Source organism: Scheffersomyces spartinae (assembly GCF_019049425.1).
Source record: "Scheffersomyces spartinae strain ARV_011 chromosome Unknown scaffold_9, whole genome shotgun sequence".
NCBI classification, from domain to species: domain Eukaryota; kingdom Fungi; phylum Ascomycota; class Pichiomycetes; order Serinales; family Debaryomycetaceae; genus Lizanozyma; species Lizanozyma spartinae.
In genome coordinates, this window is record NW_025065056.1 from 493,206 (window position 1) to 514,801 (window position 21,596).

The 21,596-nt window shown below is 40.4% G+C and overlaps 10 protein-coding genes across 10 annotated transcripts; 6 read left to right on the forward strand and 4 right to left on the reverse strand.

Moving 5' to 3' along the window:
• Positions 1-6: 6 nt before the first annotated feature.
• KQ657_005243 (uncharacterized protein) lies at positions 7-1,407 on the reverse strand (the record flags this gene model as incomplete). Its single annotated transcript, XM_043195882.1, has 1 exon — positions 7-1,407. One exon carries the CDS (start codon positions 1,405-1,407, stop codon positions 7-9), a length of 1,401 nt encoding a protein of 466 aa, XP_043049587.1.
• A 1,224-nt stretch (positions 1,408-2,631) lies between these two features.
• RPG1A (translation initiation factor eIF3 subunit a) lies at positions 2,632-5,352 on the forward strand (the record flags this gene model as incomplete). Its single annotated transcript, XM_043195883.1, has 1 exon — positions 2,632-5,352. The coding sequence occupies one exon, from the start codon at positions 2,632-2,634 to the stop codon at positions 5,350-5,352; it is 2,721 nt and encodes a 906-aa protein (XP_043049588.1).
• Positions 5,353-6,771: 1,419 nt separating this feature from the next.
• Positions 6,772-7,758, forward strand: RBK1 (putative ribokinase; the record flags this gene model as incomplete). The annotated part of the gene is made up of 1 exon (XM_043195884.1): positions 6,772-7,758. One exon carries the CDS (start codon positions 6,772-6,774, stop codon positions 7,756-7,758), a length of 987 nt encoding a protein of 328 aa, XP_043049589.1.
• A 201-nt stretch (positions 7,759-7,959) lies between these two features.
• On the reverse strand, positions 7,960-8,853 carry KQ657_005246 (fatty acid elongase; the record flags this gene model as incomplete). Its single annotated transcript, XM_043195885.1, has 1 exon — positions 7,960-8,853. One exon carries the CDS (start codon positions 8,851-8,853, stop codon positions 7,960-7,962), a length of 894 nt encoding a protein of 297 aa, XP_043049590.1.
• A 719-nt stretch (positions 8,854-9,572) lies between these two features.
• Positions 9,573-9,986, forward strand: KQ657_005247 (uncharacterized protein; the record flags this gene model as incomplete). Its single annotated transcript, XM_043195886.1, has 2 exons — positions 9,573-9,576; positions 9,607-9,986. The coding sequence occupies 2 exons, from the start codon at positions 9,573-9,575 to the stop codon at positions 9,984-9,986; spliced, it is 384 nt and encodes a 127-aa protein (XP_043049591.1).
• A 204-nt stretch (positions 9,987-10,190) lies between these two features.
• On the forward strand, positions 10,191-10,976 carry RIB7 (2,5-diamino-6-(ribosylamino)-4(3H)-pyrimidinone 5'-phosphate reductase; the record flags this gene model as incomplete). The annotated part of the gene is made up of 1 exon (XM_043195887.1): positions 10,191-10,976. The coding sequence occupies one exon, from the start codon at positions 10,191-10,193 to the stop codon at positions 10,974-10,976; it is 786 nt and encodes a 261-aa protein (XP_043049592.1).
• Positions 10,977-11,007: 31 nt separating this feature from the next.
• On the reverse strand, positions 11,008-11,652 carry RPB5 (DNA-directed RNA polymerase core subunit; the record flags this gene model as incomplete). The annotated part of the gene is made up of 1 exon (XM_043195888.1): positions 11,008-11,652. One exon carries the CDS (start codon positions 11,650-11,652, stop codon positions 11,008-11,010), a length of 645 nt encoding a protein of 214 aa, XP_043049593.1.
• A 171-nt stretch (positions 11,653-11,823) lies between these two features.
• On the reverse strand, positions 11,824-15,075 carry KQ657_005250 (uncharacterized protein; the record flags this gene model as incomplete). Its single annotated transcript, XM_043195889.1, has 1 exon — positions 11,824-15,075. The coding sequence occupies one exon, from the start codon at positions 15,073-15,075 to the stop codon at positions 11,824-11,826; it is 3,252 nt and encodes a 1,083-aa protein (XP_043049594.1).
• A 1,069-nt stretch (positions 15,076-16,144) lies between these two features.
• On the forward strand, positions 16,145-17,605 carry CDC6 (AAA family ATPase; the record flags this gene model as incomplete). The annotated part of the gene is made up of 1 exon (XM_043195890.1): positions 16,145-17,605. The coding sequence occupies one exon, from the start codon at positions 16,145-16,147 to the stop codon at positions 17,603-17,605; it is 1,461 nt and encodes a 486-aa protein (XP_043049595.1).
• A 567-nt stretch (positions 17,606-18,172) lies between these two features.
• On the forward strand, positions 18,173-21,457 carry SNT1 (Snt1p; the record flags this gene model as incomplete). Its single annotated transcript, XM_043195891.1, has 1 exon — positions 18,173-21,457. The coding sequence occupies one exon, from the start codon at positions 18,173-18,175 to the stop codon at positions 21,455-21,457; it is 3,285 nt and encodes a 1,094-aa protein (XP_043049596.1).
• Positions 21,458-21,596: the final 139 nt, after the last annotated feature.

Consider the following 21,596-nt stretch of genomic DNA (forward strand, 5'->3'; position numbering starts at 1 on the left):
ATATAATTAATCACAACAGTAAATTTTCCCTGAAAGTCCACCAATAAGAACTTTTGATGTTTCTTGTGGATGGAAACAAATACAAGTTGTTGGTTTATTATCTACCTTGAACTTTCTAACCAATTTTGTTGATTTCCAATCCCAAAAGAAAGCATTCCCCTTACTGTCTCCACTCATGATAATCTTCCCATCTGGAGAAATGTCTATGGCTATCCCGTAACCTGCCGTGATATGGCCAGAGAATGTTTTAGCTCTGTTGAACTTATATTTGCCGTAGCCTTGTATTACATGAATGGTATTGTCCATGCTTTGTAGGGCTATGAACCTCCCATCAGGAGTAACTTTGGCCAGTGGCATTGAATGCTGAGATGGATCACTTATGAACTTAACAGGAATGTTGATTTGCCAATCCCAGAATCTAACGGTTTTATCATCTGATGTCAGCATAAACCTATTACCATCGTCGATTATTGTTAAGGAGTTGATGCTACCTTGATGGTGATCATACACTTGGATGGGGACAGTGTATTCCGGGATACTGAGGTCATAGTGTTCGATATTCTTATTGGAGAGACCAACGATGAACTCTTGGTCATTAAAAGGATGGAACTTGAGAGTATTGGGAATGGCATTGACCTTTACGGTCTTGAGAACTTCACCAGACTCGGTTTCCCAAAGCCGGATCACTTTATCATAGCCACAACTAAGGAACTTTTCACCAGTATTGTCAAAAGCGATATCTTTCACTGGAAGACTATGACCATGATATACTCTTAAAAGTTCTCTTTGGTGATAAAAGTCCCATAGTTTGATTTGACAATCGTTCCCGCAAGAAAGGAACAAGTGACCCGAAAGAGGAAATAACTCGATCTTATTAACTCCACCCTTATGACCAGCAAAGGTAGTGATGACTTTCTTGGGGACAAAGCACTCATGAGAAGTTGGATCTTTAGTCAATTTGATTGGAAGATCTTGAGGAATATGAAGAAACGATCTTCCCAAGTAATCCCTCTGTTTACTACCAACAAATTGAGACCAAGGAGTTTGTTCTGTAGTCGTGGAAGTTGAGGAGATTGGGTCTTCAGCATCACCATCATTTTCGTCTTCAATACCACCAACTTCTTCACTATTTTCTTCACCCACTTGTTCTGTATGGCCGCTTACCTTATGCTTCTTCTTCCATGGACCCGAATAGTCGATATCAAAGTTCTTTTTAGCTCTTTTGGCTGTTTGTTTGGTGACGACCTTATCTTTTGGCTTATCAACGGTTGTTTCCGGAGTTGGATCATCTTCCTGTGACTTCTGTAACAGGTCCATCTCCTGCCGGTACCGGCTCACCAATTCTGCGACCGTTGGTTTCTCCGGGGTATCGTCATCGCTGGAACTGTACCCTTCTATTAGACCCATTGTACCGAGGTAAAGGATCGAATAGTGACGTTTTGGTGAAGGTGATGACATAATTTTTCAGTCGCACTGAAAGTCAAAGTCGACTCAAGTCATCTCATCTCAGACCCATACGACATTATAAGACATAGCAGGATGGCTAAGAGAAGACAGGAAGAAGACTCGGACATCGACGTGAGTTCTACCGACTCCGAATCGGAGACCGAACAAGTGGACGTTGGTGGTAGTGTTGCCAATGCCGAAGGTGAAGCTCCTGGTGAAGAATTGGTTAATGTTGATTTCGATTATTTTGACTTTAACCCAGAAATCGACTTCCACAGCATCAAGACATTGGTCAGACAGCTCTTTGGAGATGACCATAGCAAATTTGATGTTTCCAGTTTGGCAGACGTCATCTTAAGCAAGAATGCCATTGGTACCACCATCAAGACCGAAGGCATCAATGGGGACCCCTTTGCTATTCTCACAACTATACCAATGGCCATCACTGAATCACGTCCTTGTGTCCGTACCATAAGTGACTACGTCTTGGAGAAGACTAGCAAGGACACAGAGTTCAACTTGATGATGAGAAAGGTATTGAAGGACCCCAAGTTCAAGGTAGGGTTGATTATAAGTGAACGGGTGATTAACATGCCTGTTGAAACCATCCCTCCAATGTACAAGATGCTTATTTCTGAGTTGGACAACGCCAATGAATCGTATGACTATTATTTGGTCATCTCCAAGGTCTACCAATTGGTAGCAGCCAATGAGATGGAGGAAGACGACCAGCAGACCAATAAGAAGAAGAAGACAATTACAAAAGAAGTCACGGAGATGGATTACTTCCATTATGAAGACATGGTATTAGAGCAAAATGCTCTTTACTACGGGAACTACCGTTACACCAATGAGGGACAAGAAACTGACTCCAGAAGAGTGTTCACTGAATACGGAATTGATCCCAGACTCAGTGTGATTCTTATGGATAAGAAGGGGTTGGTTAAGTCCGTTCCGGAGATGGAAGAGAAGTTCCCGCCATTCTAAATAAATCATTTATACTGAATACATACATAGCATACATTGTGTACTGTAACATGGTATTAAGACTGCTAGTTCTAAATGTACTATTAGCCTTCGCACTACTTATTATTCGTTGGTAGCGCCTGGGAAAAATTTTCAGTACAAAACTTTTACAACCATCCTAAAGACAAACCCACCACTATAGTCACCTTATCAAACACAATGGCTCCACCTCATAAGAACTATAACTTCCGTCCGGAGAACGTGTTGAAGAGAGCCGAGGACTTGATCGGCGTGGGCGAGCGCGAGGCCGCATTGGAAACGTTGTACCAGTTGATCACGTCCAAGAGAACTCGTTACTTACAAGTTGAAGACTTGGAGCCTATTGCCTTGCTCCTTATTGAGTTGGCTGTGGACTTGAGAAAGGGCAAATTGGCCAAGGATGCCTTACACCAGTACAAGAAGAATGTGCAGATGTCCGATCAAGGCTTGGAGTCTGTTCAGGTGATTGTTCGTCATTTCATTGACTTGTCCCTGAAGAAGTTGGATGAGGCCAAGGCTGAGATCAAAACAGAAGAGAATGTTGAAGATTTGGAAGGTCCTCAAACCCCAGAATCCATTTTGATGTCAGCTGTTTCCAGTGCTGATTCTGCTGATCGTACTGAAAGAGATGTGATTACTCCCTGGTTGAGGTTCCTTTGGGAAGCCTTTAGAGTCAGTTTGGATATCTTGCGGAACAACTCCAAGTTGGAGGTGACTTACAGTGCCATTACTCAACAAGCGTTTGTGTTTTGTCAGAAATACGGTAGAAAGAATGAGTTTAGAAGATTATGTGAATTGTTAAGAGGTCACATGCAAAGTGTCACCACCCAGGGTAAAACCACCAACCAAACCAATTCTATTGATTTGACCAACTCTGAAACTGCCCAACGTTATTTGGAACAACGGTTCCGTCAATTGAACATAGCTGTGGAGTTGGAATTGTGGCAAGAATCCTTTAGATCCGTTGACGATGTTCACTCTTTGATCACCGTCTCCAAAAAGGTCCCTAGACCTCAAATGATGTCTAGTTACTATCAAAACTTGGCCAGAATCTTTGCTGTTTCTGATAATGCTCTTTTCCATGCAGCTGCTTGGATCAAGTTCTTCAATTTGTACTCCCAATCTCCTAATGCTACTGACTCTGAATTGAAACACTATGCTTCAGTGTTGGTGTTGAGTACTTTGGCTATTCCTCAAAAGTCTATCCAAAGTAACGAGACTTTGGTTGACGATAAAATGGGTAAGAACACCAAATTGACCACTTTATTGAACTTGAATGCTGTGCCCACCAGAGATTCTTTGTTGCAAATTATTCTTTCTAAGAACATTTTGGAATTTGTTGAACCAGAAATCAAACATTTATTCAACGTTTTGAATGGTGGTAACTTCCATCCTTTGACTATCAAGAAATTGGTAATTGAACTCTTTAAGAAAATTCAACAAGATGATGAATACAAGCGTTATATTCCCACTTTAACTGAAGTCATTTTGATCAGATTATTCCAACAAGTGTCTCAAGTTTATGAGAGTGTTAAATTGGAATTCTTGGTCAACTTGGGTGTTTTTGAAGGGACTGAATTTGAATTATCACCATTGGAAGTTGAAAGTTTGATTGTCCATGCTGCTAAAAATGGTTATTTGACTTTATCAATTGACCATGAAAGCAGTGTTGTAATCTTCAAGTCTTCACCATTTGAAGAGTCTTTCAATGAAGGTAAGGCCACCAGATTACAGGTTTCCCCCGCTGATTTGGTTAGAAGTCAATTGTCACAATTGGCCAAGACTTTGGGTCAAGCTTCTAAGGTTATTCATCCTGAATATGAAGAGCAAATCCAACAACAGAAGCAAGCTGCTTTAAAGAATGCTTTGGTTGATATGAAGGCCGAACAAGAAGCGTTTGCTCAAAGATTCCAAATCTTGGAAGAACGTAAGCATGCCATTGAACAAGCCAGAAAGGCTCGTGAACAAGAAGCTGCCCTTTTGAAACAAGCCAGATTGGTTGAAGAACAAAAGGCTGAACAAGAAAGATTAATCCAAGAACAAGAGAAGAAGGAACAAGAAAGATTGGAAAGAGAACGTAAGTTGATTAGAGAAAATGAAGCCAGAAAAATTGTTGAAGAAATCAATGCTAAGGGTATTATTAAGGTTGAAATAGACAATTTAGAGGAATTGGACACCGAGGAATTGAAGCGTATGCAAATTGCTCAGTTGAACAAGGATAAACAAGAATTGGATGAGAAGATGAAGGCTGTTGCTAAGAGAACGGACCACTTGGAAAGAGCATTCAGACGTTATGAATTGCAATACTTTTCCAAGGATGCTGAACAACAAGAAGAACAAGAATATAAGAACTACGAAGCCATGAAGGAGCGCAAGCTTTCCAAGGCCAAGAAGGACTTTGATGATGCTTCTAAGTTGAAGACCAGATTCACCAGAATGGTTGGAGATTTCAATTCCTTTGCTGACGTCATTGCTGAGAAGAATGCCACCAAGTTGCAGAAGTTGAAGGAACAAGCAAAGTCTGAATTGGAAGAAGCAAAGAGGGCCCGTGTTGAACAAATCAAGAGACAACGTGTTGAAGAATTGCGTAGGGCCAAGGCTCAAGAAGCTGCACATGCTGCCGAGGAAGAAGAAAGAAGACTTAAGGAAGAGCAAATGTTAAAGTTCAAGGAAGAGTTGAGATTACAAAAGGAAAAAGACGAAGAGCTTCGAAAGAAGAGAGAAGCCATGCAAGCTGAAATGGCTCCACCTGTCAGAAACAGCTCGTATGTTCCACCTTCCCAAAGAGGAGGTAGCGCCCCTGTTAGATCTCCAGACGCACCAGCTCCAGCTCCTACTTCTGATAGACCATTGACATTTGCTGAGAAGATGAGATTGAAGAGAATGAACAGATCCGGTTAAAGTTGAAGTATTATAGAATATGTGCATATGCATCAATTTATTATTTTTATGCATATGCATATGCATATTCATGCTTGATTATATAATGTAATTATTATTATTATTGTAGCTACAAGTACTGTTTATCAGCATCACACAATTGACATGCCATGGAGATATGATAATGAAAGGAGTCAATGTCTGTTGGTGATATTAGCAGGTAAGGGCGGTATTAACCAAAATCCAAGTAGGGGTCTGAATAAGCGAGGTGTAAGGAAGGGCTAACGTGCTGAAAGTGTTCTATTATTGATAAACCGTCACTTTGTCCAGATTTTTGTCACATTTGACACAAATCTCATGTGAATTAAACAGACTCTAGAATGCAGTATGCAGCCTCCACGAAAGCAACACGCATACACCAAGTAAAAATTGTCGAGACTTCGAACAGCTTATGAACACCAAATAGTTGATGTCCAAACTCTGTGAAATGGTGGTTGTTTTACTGCTTCATGTCAGCCCCACACTTTTAGTTGCTACTAGTAGTAATCGTTTTGATTAGCTCATTAGGGTACGTAATTGTGTCTGCATGCTTCGCACCCAAAAAGCTGCAAAATCGTGTACGCAAATAGCAAACGACGCAATAATTCTAATCAGTCTCATTTCCAGTGTTAGCCCTGATAGCGTCATTCGATCAGTTCTAAGGCATAGCACTGGCTAAGTTGGCAAAATTGGCAACACAATAGACAGACACTCTACAGATACTAAGTATAAATTGGACAAAACACCGAACAAGCTCTTATGCAGACATTAAACAGACATTAAACATACGCTGAACAGAAACTCAACAGATACTCAACACACACCCGACAGAGAACTTCGATTCAACTGACACTTTAAAGATCTAGACATTGAACAGACACCTACCTGACAACAATCAGGTGGCGAACTGTCTCTGAACTGACAGGAAACAGAGGCTGTGACGACACTGAGCAATCAAGCAAACACACAACAAACAGAGATCGTACTGACGCTGGACAGACAGCGACCAGAAATTGTGCAGACATTGAGCAGAGACCTAACTGACTTATGAGACATAATTGTCACCTTGTTTTCCACTAATGAAAAATCCAAAACCATTACCCTTCAAGTCGCAATGTACGCCATAATCAGATCTAATACTCGAAAAGAGAGACATTAAGACATTAGGAATACAGACATATTTCCATCAATTATTCGTCACCATTCTCAAAGACTACCACATCTTAAAAGCTTACAATAGAATATGCTTCATCTGGTGTCAGGTGTCTGTTAGAGCCCCGCACATCACGATCTTGAGTCAATGTCGTGTTTTTAACACAAATCTCACCCCAGATTTGGAACCAGAGACAAAATGTCATCCAGCATAGACTTCACGCTTTCTTTTTAACTGCAGACATCAACATGATTACAGTCATCGGATCTCTTAACTACGATTTGGTCACTTACACTGACCGTGTACCTGGAGGTGGAGAAACGTTTCAAGCCGATGCCTTTGAAACTCATATCGGAGGTAAAGGACTTAACGAAGCCATTGCAGTAGCTCGACTTACGGCATCACAAGATGGTGCAAAAGTCCAGCGAGTTCGGATGATTGGACGGGTAGGAGATGATGGGTTCGGGAAGGAATTGATAGACGCCTTGAAAGGAGACGGAGTTGATACGACATTTATTGACTCTGTTCCAAACACCAAGAGTGGTGTAGCGGTGATATTAGTTGAAGCTGAGAGTGGAGAGAATCGTATATTAATAACCAGTGGAGCCAATGGCACATTGCAACCGACAAACTCCGAGTACGAACAGTATTTTCCCCCGGAGATATGCGGAACGGATCATTATGTTATACTTCAAAATGAATATCCAGACACTTTAAAAACCATTGAATGGTTGAAAGTTAATCGACCAGCGGTTAACATTTGTTATAATCCTTCACCATTTAAGAAGGAATGGGTTTCCAGTGTCGTTTTGGCATCGATAGATTTAATTATTGTCAATGAAGGTGAAGCATCGGATATAGCTTCCGTTTTAGGACTACACCATAAAGAAAACTGCGACATTGCGACATTGGCAGAATTTTTACAAAGGGCATTAGCACCAAACGGGATATCTACTGTCATTATAACTTTGGGAAGTAAGGGGTGTGTCTATACCAATAAGGACATATCACCGCCATTGAAAGCAGACTCGGTCAAAGTAAGTCACGTGGTCGACACTACAGGAGCTGGTGATACTTTCTTTGGAGGAGTAGTTCTGCAATTGAGTCAAGCCAAATGTTTACATGAGGCAATAACATTTGCTACTAGAGCCAGTAGTTTGGCTATTCAAAAGCATGGAGCAGCAGAAAGTATTCCGACATTTGACGACATTACTGAAGGACATTTCATTAATTAGATATTAATATTATTATTAGTAGGAGAAACTTTTTATCAAAGGTTCTTGTATCGTTAGAGTGTAAGGAGTGTATATGAAGAAGCAGAGCAGAGCATATGTAGCAGAGCATATGTAGCAGAGCACATGTTTAATGAAGTAGCAAATACAGAGCATATGTGTAATGTAGCAGCATCGCATCGCATCGCATCGCATTGCATTTGCTTACTCCTTCTTGGCTTTGGCTCTCTTTGCCTTCTTCAAGTAGTTTTCAATATAAAACATAATGAACAAAACCAAATAAGAAGATAAAATGGCAACGCCTGAATAAGCAGCAGTCATAGTACCAGCACAATCATCACAGAACTTAGTCATATCACAATATTCAGGGAAATGAACGTACATGATTTTGATACCTGAAGCAAAGTAGACAAAAGCCAAATCAATAACAAATTGAATGATTTGGAACCGTGTAACCCATTGTTTCCACCAGACTCTAATACCTCTTGCCGCCAAAAAGTAGTACCAATACATCACGACATGAACACCCAAGTTCAAAGTGATGGGGACCCAAGAAATAGGAGTTTCGCCAACCAATTGGAAGTAACAAAGCAAAGCGGTGGCTCCATGATGGTAAGTGTGTAAGAAGGTTAATTTTTTCTGTTTAACCACGAGGAAAATAGTGTCGATGAATTCAATAAACTTGGTGATGTAATTACAGTAATACAAAAACACCATTTCTTGAGTCCAGTTCTTCTCGTTACAGATAGCGTAGAATAAGCCATGGTGATAGATGGTTGGAATCAATTGTTCAATCATCAAGACCAAAATAGACAAGGATAAGGCTGTTAAAAAGAAGTTATGGAGTTGGAATAAGCCATTCAATTTCAAAGGTTTAACTTTGAAAGATTTGAACAAGAAATCACCACCAAAGATCACAGCATAGTAGACGAAAATGGCCATACCAACTGGGGGGAAGGTTGAGAATCTTGTTTGGCCTTCGATAAACTCAAATTGACTGGGGATAATCTTACCGTCGGTGATCCAAGCAATTGATTGGTCCATCACGTCCCAGAGGTAAATCCCAAAGGGTCGATCAACAGATGGAATAAATGGCATAGTATAAAGGAGCAGTATAATGCAGCGTCTAACAATCTAGTACAGTCTAAGCGTCTAGTCTAAGCGTCTAGTACAGCGTCTAGTGCAACTTCAAACGTGGACCACATATATATATATTTGTTTTGTTATTATCATCACCACTTTTGTCCTCTTCACGAGATGCCCGAACAGTGCACTACTCAAGTTGACATAATTTTTCTGAACAATACGCTGGTTCGGTCCATCCGGTACAAAGCTCGGCTTCGTCACCAGAAACGTGCATGTTCCAGCCGTAATAGGGGTATTGGTGGGTACGTGGTTGTTGGGTAGTTGTGACTCCTAGTCAGCACAACAAAGTCAACATAACAAGTCGTATTGGTAGTCATCCAGAGTAGTAGTCATCCTCAGTCGTTCTCGTAGTCATAGTTGTAATCATAGTCAGTCATATTCGTATCGTTATGCTGGTGATCATGTGCTGTACCCCGCTACACGCTTTCGTAAACGCGTTCATCTGATTCATCATCTTGTGATATACGGAAGACGCTACAGCATACGTCACACTATGACTACGTCATTACAGTGTCACTGCGGTGTAACATATACACTGTGGCAGAATTGTAGTCTACGTATGACATGCATCAGACACGCCTACTTGTGGCTGTGGCCACTACGGTCAATCTAGTGGTTGTAGTGTGCGGTGGCCAGTACACTGTTTGACAAACATTAATGTCGCACCGTAGATGAGTTGACTAGCCAACACTTCATACTATACAGACATGTCGTCTTCAGGAGATGAATCGGATGCATCATCATCATCATCGTCGTCGTCGTCGTCGTCGTCGTCGTCGTCGTCGTCGTCCGACTTGACGCAAGCAAAACCTGTGTTCATTAGAAAGTCGAAACAAAACCATGTCACATCAACACCAACCGGTAGAGCAGCACTTCTAGCACGTCTAGACCACCAGTCGCAGCAATTGGAAGCTCCAGAACACACACCAACTTCGTTTGACGGCGTAGACGACACAGACGACGTTGATCCGGAAACAGAATTTGACCAATGGCAAGCACGAGAGTTGGCACGTATGCAAAGAGATACCAAAGTGCTACGGGAACAAGAAGCTGACCAAATGGAGCAACTCAAAAGAAGCATATGATATACATCCATATATCTATCCATACATACGTAGCAGCATACATAAACATAAACAGAACAGCCTGTAAACTGTATAGCATGGTCTGTAATCTCTTAGTGTGATGGCCATAGTGACGGTAGTGTTAAGTTCTGTTAGTGCGAACTTCACCTCAGCTGGACCCAGCTGTACAGTGGTACTTACGTACTACGGCTATACTACAGCTACATGGCACACCGTGACATGATCATAGACGGCGATCTTTCATCAGCTCTTGCAGCGTACTTGCCTGTCCCATACAATGACAGACCGTTTGTTACCTTAACGTATGCGCAACTGTTGGACTCACGAATCGCTGCACAACCAGGAACAAGAACTGTCATCAGCCATCAACAAACTAAGGCCATGACCCACTACATTAGACATCACCATGATGCCATACTTGTGGGGATTGGAACTGTTTTGGCTGACGATCCCAAGTTGAATTGTCGATACTATCTGGCCACTTCCTCCTCGTCCTCCATCAGACCGGTTGTTCTAGACCCTCATGCCAAATGGAGATACTCTCAGTCGCAGTTGCGGAGCTTGGTGGATGCGCAACAGGGTCTAGCACCGTTGATCTTAGTCGATGCTGACACCGAACCTGACACGTCAGAATCACATCTACTACAAGCCACTGGGGGGCACTATATAAAGATCCCTGTGATCGGCCAGCCACTCCAAACAGTGTGGAACACCATCTATAAGCAGTTATGGGATCATCACCATATCCGGTCAATTATGGTTGAAGGAGGAGCCACGGTCATCAACGACCTACTTACGTTGGGGAACTACGATTCACTAATCGTTACCATTGGACCTGTTTTCTTAGGAGATAAGGGGGTGGTTGTATCTCCACAACGAGCCATAGCAGATCTCCAAGCTGTCCAATGGTGGACAGGCATTCAAGACTCAGTACTAATGGCAAGACAGAGCAGCACCACCCTGAACAAGTACAGACTGATCAACTACTAGCAGTTATCTTTTACTATATTACATCAACTGTTTATAAACAAATTCTATAAGAAGCGTACCTTCCAGAAGTTTCTGATCTTCTAATGATCTTGACCACTTCCCCTCTTTTTAAACCTAAATATCTTGCCACCGGATCTTCTCTTTGAATTCTGGGTAATTGCGACTCCTTCAATCTATATCTTGCCAACAACTCCTTCTTCTCCTCCGTTGATAACCGAATATGTTTGGGCACTAACTCATGATGAGTGATGTTGACAATCAAGTCCCCCTCTTGGAACGTCTCAATGGATGCGGGAGACACAGTGGGGATCAACTTATTGGCACTGGGGGTAATGCTATTCTGGTATATGAAAATACCCGTCAGAAAGTTCTTCTCACTAATATGAATACAAAAGTTTCTCATGGTCTTGATACCAACAGACGCTTCATCACAAAACTCAACCCATAAAGATCCCAATTCAGGGAACTTCTCTAACGATTCAGGCATGGGGTTGGCTTGGAAACACATCAATTTTCTTTGAGGTTGGTTCATACTGTCACAAATCTTGGACCGGAACTCTTCCAATGACATGTTGATTTCTTCTTGCGTGATGTAATATCCTCGGTCTCTGACCATCTCTTTGACCGTCTTGAAGGTTCTCCATAACCGACTTACCTTTCTGTCTGATTCATCCATGTTGTATATTGCTGTGTTAAGGAATGAAGGGCAACCTCATCAACAACAATTTTTGGTTGATGATGATGAAAAATATTGTCGATGAGTTGGTGATGTTTGTGTGCAGGAAAAGTTGATACTCCTTTTCGCATGAAAATTGACTATAAATTCTATACAAGTGACGGCTTCTTATTAGTCAAATTTTCGACGATATCTAAGCTCAAGATCAGTACCTGACTTCCATATTATGGTCTTGATGGTTTGTAGTGTCATGGTAGGTGGTAATTCCTGTCCTTTACATTCCAATGCCAACCATTCATAAGCCAATTTCTTATCTCTCATTTCACTGGTTTTGGATTCAAACTTTTCACAAACATATCCTAAAATTTTCAGAACTCGAAGCATGCTATGTGAAGTAAGTTTGAGGGACCCATCAATTTGAGGAAGTCGTTTGATTTTCTTCTGTGATTTGCCCTGGATGGTTTTGTTGGGTGCAAGTTGTAAATAATTACATTCAAGTAATTGAAACGATATCCGGGTAACCTCTATAGGAGGATACTTATCATAAAGCAAAGGTTGGACTAGCCAAGAGGGTAAATTGTGTCTCAAGCTTCGGATTATTTCATGGGTTATGTTATGTAATTCATTCAATGTATAACTGCATACTTCACGGAAATTACCCAATGTTGGATCATCTTCAAAAACTGTAAGCACCAAATTCGATGGGAGATATTTAGATGGAATTACGGGACAGTAATTATTGTTACCCTCGGAGCCTTTTTCTTGCTTTGAAGCTATGAACATTGGATCATTGGAATAAAGCATCAAGAGAGTATCAAGTGCCTTGTTGTTGGATTTCAGTTTCTCCCAATACTTTTGTTTATGTTCAAGAATGCTATTATGAATATTGACTTCATTGGAGTTCGTCCCACTAACATTAGCTGTAATGATTTCATTTAGAAACGTAACGTCTGATCCGCTTAGTGGTATGTCACAAACACTCGATTTGGCCGACACCACATCTTGATGGGAAGAACTTTGTCCCTTGGATTTGCTGAAAGTAAGCTTCTTCCGTAACGATGATGATTCCCCTTCTATTTCCTTGCTATTCAACTTGCTAAGAGAATCAGAGGATCCTTTAACTGTTTTCCTTCTCAAGAGTAACTCTTCTCGAAGCCTGATATCGAAATCCAACTCTGCCGCCAAGTATTCGTGGAAAAAGGAATTGAGTATGATCTTAATGATAGCAAATCGATCGTCTGCATCAACTTTAGCCATATCACTTCCAACAGACAACATCGGATAATCTTTGATCATCTCGTCATAGTAAATTTCCACAAGATTCTTTAGACATGATTCACGTAGAATCACCATTAGTTTCCCTGCTTTGATTTCAACGTCACACCAGTTTCTTAAGGTATCTTGGGTTTGTAATTGGTGATAAATTTTATCCATTTGCTTTGTTCTTTCCTCAATAAAGTCTTTAGTAATTGTTTCCTCGTGCTTACGTTTACTGTCATTGGACCACGTCTTCAACTCCTTACACATCAAAATGTCCCACAAAATGATTACTCCGTCCATCAGCATGGTAAGAATGTGCCTTTTATTGTTGAGCATTCTTTTCGCTATCATTGGCTTATTGATTATGGGGAATTGGTTCATGGCACGAATGTTGAAGGGTATAAGTGAGACCTGGTCCGGTGGCAACGGGTTTAATAGGATTTCCACCGGTGTTCTATCAATCGTTGCCGTGCTATCACTTGTTTGAATTTGCTGTTGCTGCTGCTGCTGAATATTCTGACCCTCATTCTCTTCCAAACATTCCTTATAAGCATTGACAAATTCCCATGAGGGTCCACCGGTGTCGATGTTATAGAACATGGAGGTATACTTGATGTCGGTATCAACAACAGGCACTGGGAATGGTGGGCCAGTCGTAGTACCAGCATTAGTATTGTTGTTGTTGGTAACTCCAGACAATGACAGTTGGATGTCTAAAGTATTGGTATCCATAGATAAATGACTCACAATGTCGTAGAAATCAGATTGTTGGTCTGCAATAGAAGCCTCGGCTTCGTCAACATCTAGTAGTCCGTCCATGGTGAAAAGGTCCATGGTTGTTCTCAAGTATTGGTACTTGGAAATCTCATTAACATCTGGGACTCTGTATCGATCCAAAGTGGTGTAGTTTGAACTGAAGATAGTTGGCTCTTCCGATGAACCATTTGATGATCTAACATTTGATTCCACACATAAAGAGATAATAGGAGAATTGGACTTAGCAACTAAAGTAGCCACTCCTAATTTCTGGTCTAACGTCCGATTGAAAAGTGCATCTTCTTCATAATCATCAATATCAAAATCGGAGAAATGACTCATGTCGGTCTTGATAATGTTGCCTGCTCTATCACCAGAATAAAACACTCGGAAGTCATCGTGACTGGCTGCTTGGTTCAATAGACCCGGAGAAGAATCTACTCCATTGGTCAAACACCAAACAGGATCATTGTGCATTTCAAAGTTCTTATAGACCTTCCAGTTTCTAAGATCCCAAAGCTTAATGGAAGTATCTGATGAACCAGACAACACAAACCGGTCATTCATAAGCAAGCATCTAATTTGATCCTGATGACCTATTAATTTCCCCATAAATTTCCCCCCTTTGACTCTTTTGTCGTACAAGTTGATGATGTTACTAGAGCCTCCCGTAGTGATGATGTTGGTGTCGTTATTGGCCAAAGCATAGATTGAATTGGGCACTCCAGAGGTCTCTTCCTCGGAAATAAGGCTGTTTATAGGTTTTAAAGCGTTCAAGTCCCACACTACGGCCTTCCCATCCAATCCACCACTCACTATGGAGTTTTCAAACTTGAACACCGAAAGCTTCTTGATGTAGTCTGTGTGGATACTGGGGAACCGATGCACTAGCCCAGCACCTTCTTCTACATTGGCAGAGTGCAAGTTGACCATCTTGATAGAAAGATCAGAGGAACACGTCACCAAATCTCTATCGTTGTTGATGAGTTTCAAGTCATTGATCCAATCAAAATGTAAATCAAAGCTTTGGTTTATGGTGTACCCGGAGTACTTGGTATCTTCGTAGCACAAAGGGTTGGAACTGATGCTTGTTTCTAGTTTGAGTATGCTTTCGCTCATATCGTTCTGCGTGGCTGCTTGGGGGCCGTTGCCTCCACTGTTGCCCCCACCGTTGGAAAGTGACGATTGACTGGTCTCAAAATGTTGTTCGTTGAATACAAATGGGTTGGGGGAGTTAATGGCCGTGTCTATTCGTTCGGTTGGCTGCCATATTTTAACTGTGCCGTCTCTTCCTCCACTAAACAACTGGCCGGAATATGACGAGTATTGCATTGCATTGATTGGAAGGACATGATTGGTCAGAGGATCAGAGTCCCCTAAAAAGTATGCCATACCTCTTTTGGACATGATGCGTATGTTGTTATATAAGTGATATGTCGTTCGTCTAAGAGTATGGAAACATTTATGTCGCAAAATAGTTATATGTGTATGGTGTTCGGGATGCCGTTTGAAAGTGTCTTTATTTTTGGGGGGTAGGTTGGATGTAATCATAGCCCCTATTGTGTGTGGGGGTCGACGTTTATTCGATAAGCATGCGACATTTGTTGATAGTACAGAAAAAATGTCGCACCTATACAAATACTAAACAAAAATAACAGAGTATATACTCACAGTGAGAGCTGTTTCCAATAAGGTACACAGGGATTATGTCGTCGGCAACCACAACGACATCACAGCTCAAGGCGACTATATATTTAGCAGTAGCTAAAATAGTTGAAGAATGTTCGAAGCGAGAAGGCGTACAAACATCTCCAACCTTTGTGGCGTCCTTAGTTGATTTGGTGTTCAATCAATTGATCAACTTGGGAGAGGATCTAGAGCTATTTGCACAGCATGCTGGACGACTGAAGGTGATTCCAGCGGATTTGTATATGGTTACGAGGAAGAATGAAGTTCTTACAAATGTTTTGAAAGAATTCGAACAGTCGTTAAGTAAATAAGACGCGTTAGACAAGTCACACAAGCTACACTATCGATACGTAAGCCATATGAGTATAGCATAGTATACACTAAATCATAGTGCACTGCATTATGGTGCACTACACTATACTGCCGACACTGCTGATATTGCTTCACTACTGTTCTATACTCCTATAACTACACCACTCACACATTTACACTATCACGCTACTATACCATCACGCTACATTATCCTTACTGCACTACATTACTACTATTACTACTACTACTATTACTACTACTACTATTACTACTACTGTGTAGTATACACAATGTCGCTCCCCTTAATGGCTGGCGTATTGCCTGGGTGACAACGCGCTCATTACATTTCCTAATTGGGTTTAATTAAATTCGCGTTTTGTGATGGATGGACGTGGTACGAATTTTCATCTAACACTAGATCTAAATTATACATCTCTTCTTCTTCTTCTTCTTCTTCTTGTACATCATCATCATCATGACTAAATCTTCCATGGTTCAGTTGCCCTTGACACCTCCTACAACTCCTACTGCAAAGAGAGTCATAGATATAAGCAATAGTACCTCACTCGGATCACCATTAAAGAAGAAGAGACTATTTAACACTCAGAAATCCTCAAGTGAATCATCTACGTTCCTTCGGGCCAAGTCATTATTTCAAAGAGGAAGTCAAATATCACATAGCAGTGGAGAGTCTCATCTAGTATCCAGAGAGAAGGAAGCATCTATACTTAATGATTTCCTAATTGAGAATTACTCCAAAAAATGTTCCAATAGTCTTTATATCTCAGGTCCTCCAGGTACTGGGAAAACAGCACAAGTTAGTTTATCATTGGATCACTTTCTGAAATCAATTGGAAGTCCCAGTAAATCAGACCCAAGCATAGTCCACTCACATGATAAAAGTCAATGGGTGAAAATAATCACCATGAATTGCATGACCATTTCAAATCCAGAAAACATTTTCCATGAGATCTATAACCAATTGGATACTCATTCCATCACTGGTAATCGAAAGAAATCAGCTGATGATCTCTTCATGTTGCTCCAAAACAAAAGTATCAAATTCAATACCATTGTCCTCTTTCTTGATGAAATGGACTATCTTATCACCCGAGATCAACAAGTTCTTTTCAAACTTTTCCAATTTGCGTCTACACAACTTTTAACATCCAAATTAATACTTGTTGGGATATCGAACTCATTAGATTTCACAGATAAGTTTCTTCCTCGGTTGAAACGTAACCGATTATGTCCTCAATCAATGCAATTTCTTCCTTATAATGCATCCCAAATCCGTCAGATAATCATGGAAAGATTATCTACTTTGACAGAGGATAAAGAGAATGAACAAGGACCCAGGCATATCATTCACCCCACAGCAGTTCAAATGTGTTGTGTCAAGGCTGCAGCCGTAGCTGGAGATTTAAGAAAGGCATTTGATATTTGTTACAAAAGCATTGAACTCGTTGAAGAAGAATGTGCCATGGGAAAGTCGCAGGCGACTGTCTTGATATCTCATGTTGCTCGAGTTTGTAATGCGACATTTGGTGATAATTTAGGTCAACGATTGAACAAATTGAATCTACTTCAAAAGGCCATATTATGTTGTCTTGTCAATCTTGAAAAAAAAAGATCGTTGTCGTCAGCAGAAAACAAAGTTAACCAACTTTATGAACATTATCTTAAACATTGTGTTCCTAAAGTTGAACAGTTACTTTCTACAGTGAAAAAAGGAGAGTTTCTTGAGTTAGTGTCTGCTCTTGAGGCTTCTGGTCTTGTGAGTTTAACTGCTGGTAAACTTGGTGGCAGAGGAGGGAATTCCATTGTCCCAGTCGTGGATACTGCTAATGCGGTTATCAAATCTCGAGTACCATCAGACATGTTGGCTATGGTAGTAAAGGAAATTGGAGTATTAAAGAAATTATTATACAATTAATAGATATAGATACGTTTTACACTTCACATTAACATGTAATATTAGACCTATAGCATTAGACCTAATACCATTGTAGCATTATACATACTTTATATTACCTTCGTCACTTGACTTCTATCAACTATTTTCAGTTATACTGTTACTCTACTTTACTATGATGGCAGCACAATACGGCAGTAAGGCACTATAGACCCTCTGCTGCTAGCATACTGAACGGGTTAGCCAGGACTGTACCCGTTAGCCAGGAGCCCACATTATTTGGACATGAACGACCTTCTAGAGTCGTGTCTCTACCGATAGAAAAATTCAAAGGGAAATTTTCAAACTATAAACTAAAAAGGATACAAACTCTACACTGTCATTCTTAAACAATAACAGGCCTAGACTCGTCGATAGAGCTTAACTAACTAACTCGTTAGCATATATATTGAAGACAAAGTGTCTTTGATATGACATAAAGAAAAGAAACGACTGCATACCCGTAAAACGCTAACCTGACCAAACGACACAACAGAGCAGAACTTAATCCAATCCGAACAGAACACAGACCACTGTTTCTTCCATATAATGTCATCCAATGGTTCAAGGGGTAATTATAACCCTAATGGACGATATGGTGGCGATAGATATGAATATACTGATTATGGCAAAGTGCGCAAGAAGAACTATTATTCCAGTTCTTCAAGACGAGATTTCAGAGCCCAGTTAAGTGGTGCAAATAAAATAGCTTTATCTGGTCCGATACGAGATAACGACAGCACTGGTAATAATAATAATAATAATAATAATAATAATAATAATAATAATAATAATGGTTCATATGCTTCCAACGGTATTAGTCGAAGTAACTCCTCAGGGAATATACCAACGTTATCTGCTGGACAACACCAACAACTGCAACTACAACAAGCTCCATCTTCCTCAGCATCAACTTCATCTTATTCAACTGCTTCCTATGGAAGTTCAGGTAATAACAATATCAATAATAGCACCAATAATAACAATTCCAACTCGTATTACGGTGGTTATGGTGGTTATAATAGCATTAATAAGCTGAAACAAAATGAACCAGGTGATTATGGTCCTAACAATAACTTTTACGGTGGAAGAGGGTCAGGCTCCAGTACCCACTCAAATGAAACATGGGGAAATCGTGGGAAAGCATCGGCTTCAAGAGGAAGCTCATTAACGTCAACTGATTATAGAAAAGAAAGATATGAATATTCAGACCCACTACCGAATGGTACATCCAAATGGAAATCTTCATATGGCAGTCGAAGTTCACTATCTGGATCACTAGGTGGAAGATCCTATAGTAAATGGGGTGCTTATTCATCCTTTGGTGGCTCTAAAGGTACTGGTTCTTCTGCATTAGTGAACAGTACTGGAGGAAGTAAAAGGAATATTAATCTGACTCCTGGTGGTGGTGGAGGAGGTAGAGGTTCTTATACCAATCTAAACTCAAAGTTTTCAGTTGATAGATATTCTACTGCTAGAAGCAAAGATTATGTCAAGAAGAAGAGTCCTAGAGAAAGCTCGAAAGATTACCACATCGATGAAAGGAAGGAAGATAATCGCAGTAATAACAACAATAATAATAATAATAATGCTGGTGGCGTGAATGATAACTTGCGTGATGACAACGACAACGATAACGAGTTGGATGCTGAGACTGAGGCTAATCTGATTAAATTATCCCAAGATGGGGATATGATGCGACATTACGATGACAAAGATGTTGATATGGATGACTTAGAAGGAATAGAAGGAGATATCATGGATGAAGATGAAGAAGACTTGGAAGAAGACGATGATGATAATGATAATGAAGGACATACCTCAATTGTTGTTGAAGAGCTGAAACAATATGATGAAGTTTTACAGAAGAAGAAGGAATTGGTGATAAATTCAATGGACTCTACTTCTACAGAGAATGATGATGAAGTATTGTATTACCCTGAAGGTTGTAATTATCCCTTGAACAAGCTTGAATCCAGTTATGTTGAGCTTGAAAAGGAATATAAAGCTGCTAATGAATCTTTAAAGTATTCACTTGTCAAGCCTGTTGAAAGTCTTTCAGATTATCCGTTTTACAAAAAGAATCTTAAAGCATATGATGTTCATAATATTTCTTTGGCCGGTGCTATGAAAGCCAAACTGCTTTTGATTCGTAAGAAGAGACTTTCTCTTTGGAAAGATTATGAGAAGACTTTTGAAGATTATACTATTTCATCTGAGAAAATGGATCAACAGTTACGAGTGATTCATCCTTCCGATGATGAAATGAGAAGAGAAATAGATTCAAGTGATAACAAGAAGGTTGCACCTGAATTCGATGATTCTTATTATGCCAAACCACCACCTACTACTTCACGTCGTAGTAGAAGACATGGAGATTTGGTTACTACTGAAGCTGAGTTTGAAGAGGTGTTGAAGTCTTTGGAAAGACAAAGCGATGAAGATCCATTGCTAAGAGCTCAAAAGGTTGCAGCAGAAATTCCCGATATGATTTTAGATCCAATTGAAAGAAACTGCTTTATATATATGGATTCCAATAATGCTGTTCAAGATGTTGAAGCTTGGGCAAATAGAATCACCTATGATTTTGATACCAATTTCCTGGAGAAAGAACATACATTATTCACTGAAGGTTTCTGTCATCATCCAAAAAGATATGGAGCCATCTCCCGGTTTATGGGTGGCCTAAGAACACCTGAAGATTGTGTTCATTATTACTATAAGACCAAGAAGAACGTCAACTATAAGCAAATCCTTATTCAACACAAGAAGAAGGCTAGCAAACGATCTGTTAAACGTGGAGGTAAGGGAAGATCCAGAAACTCATCTCAAGTTCATGCAAGCGCACCACCACCACAACCATCCGTGGAGAAGGAGAAGGAGGCAGAGGATGAAGAAGTGCGTAATAACAGTGTTGTTACGCCTGTTGTTACTCGAGAGCACAGCAGTACAAATGTACCTGATACTATCACCTCCAATTCAACCATAAGTGAACCTCAAAGTGAGACTAGTCCTAAAGGTGACGAGGTTGTCACCTCAGAAACCCTAAAAAGCCATACCGAAGAAGGTCAAGACAAAAATAAGTTGGACCGTGATGAATTCCCTGATAAACTAGTTAATAGGAAGAGAATCCGCAAAGAAGACAATACAGAAACAACAACAGGAACGAAGGTGTTCAAGAAAGATCCTATTGCTGAAGATAAAAACACAACAATATCCAATAATGACGACTCTTCATCAAAGAGAAGTATCTCCAGTTATTGGAGTATCAATGAAGTTACACAGTTCCCTTCATTACTCGAAGCACACGGTACTAAATGGGTCATTATAGCGGATATTTTGGGAACCAAAACCCCTACTATGGTTAAGAATTATTACCAAAGAAATGCCGATAAAAACGGATGGTCAGAATCGTCAATACAATCCCCTAACACCACCACCACAGAATTATATGATAAATACCCACCACCTCCTCCAGTCACTACTACTGAATTAGTTCCTCAATTACCAACTCCAATCGATGTGGCAGGGCTACCCAAACCTCCACCATTAACAACAACGTCATTTGTTTCACCTTCACCTTTGCCGCATTCTTCTTCATCCTTTCCAATTGCTGCCCCCACTTCATACCCTCCAATGTCTTCTGCTGCTGCTATTATTGCACCGACAACCGACATCAACAATGGCTCTTATCCTATTGTTCCAGTCACTCCACAAGTGCCAACTCGTTCAACTATCATGAGTCTCTTGAATGGGCCCAGCCCAGTTAAACCTGATTCCGTTCCCCCTCAGAACACAAGCCACAAAAGCAATGTTCGAAACCTCCTCAACTAAGTGCTGTGTATAGTTGTATTTATTTGTACTATAGAACCATCATATTATTGTTAGTAGTAGTAGTAGTAGTAGATTCAAAATAGTCGTGTTTGGCACAATATTTGATAAGTGAAAAAAATTTTCAGATTGAATCTTGACT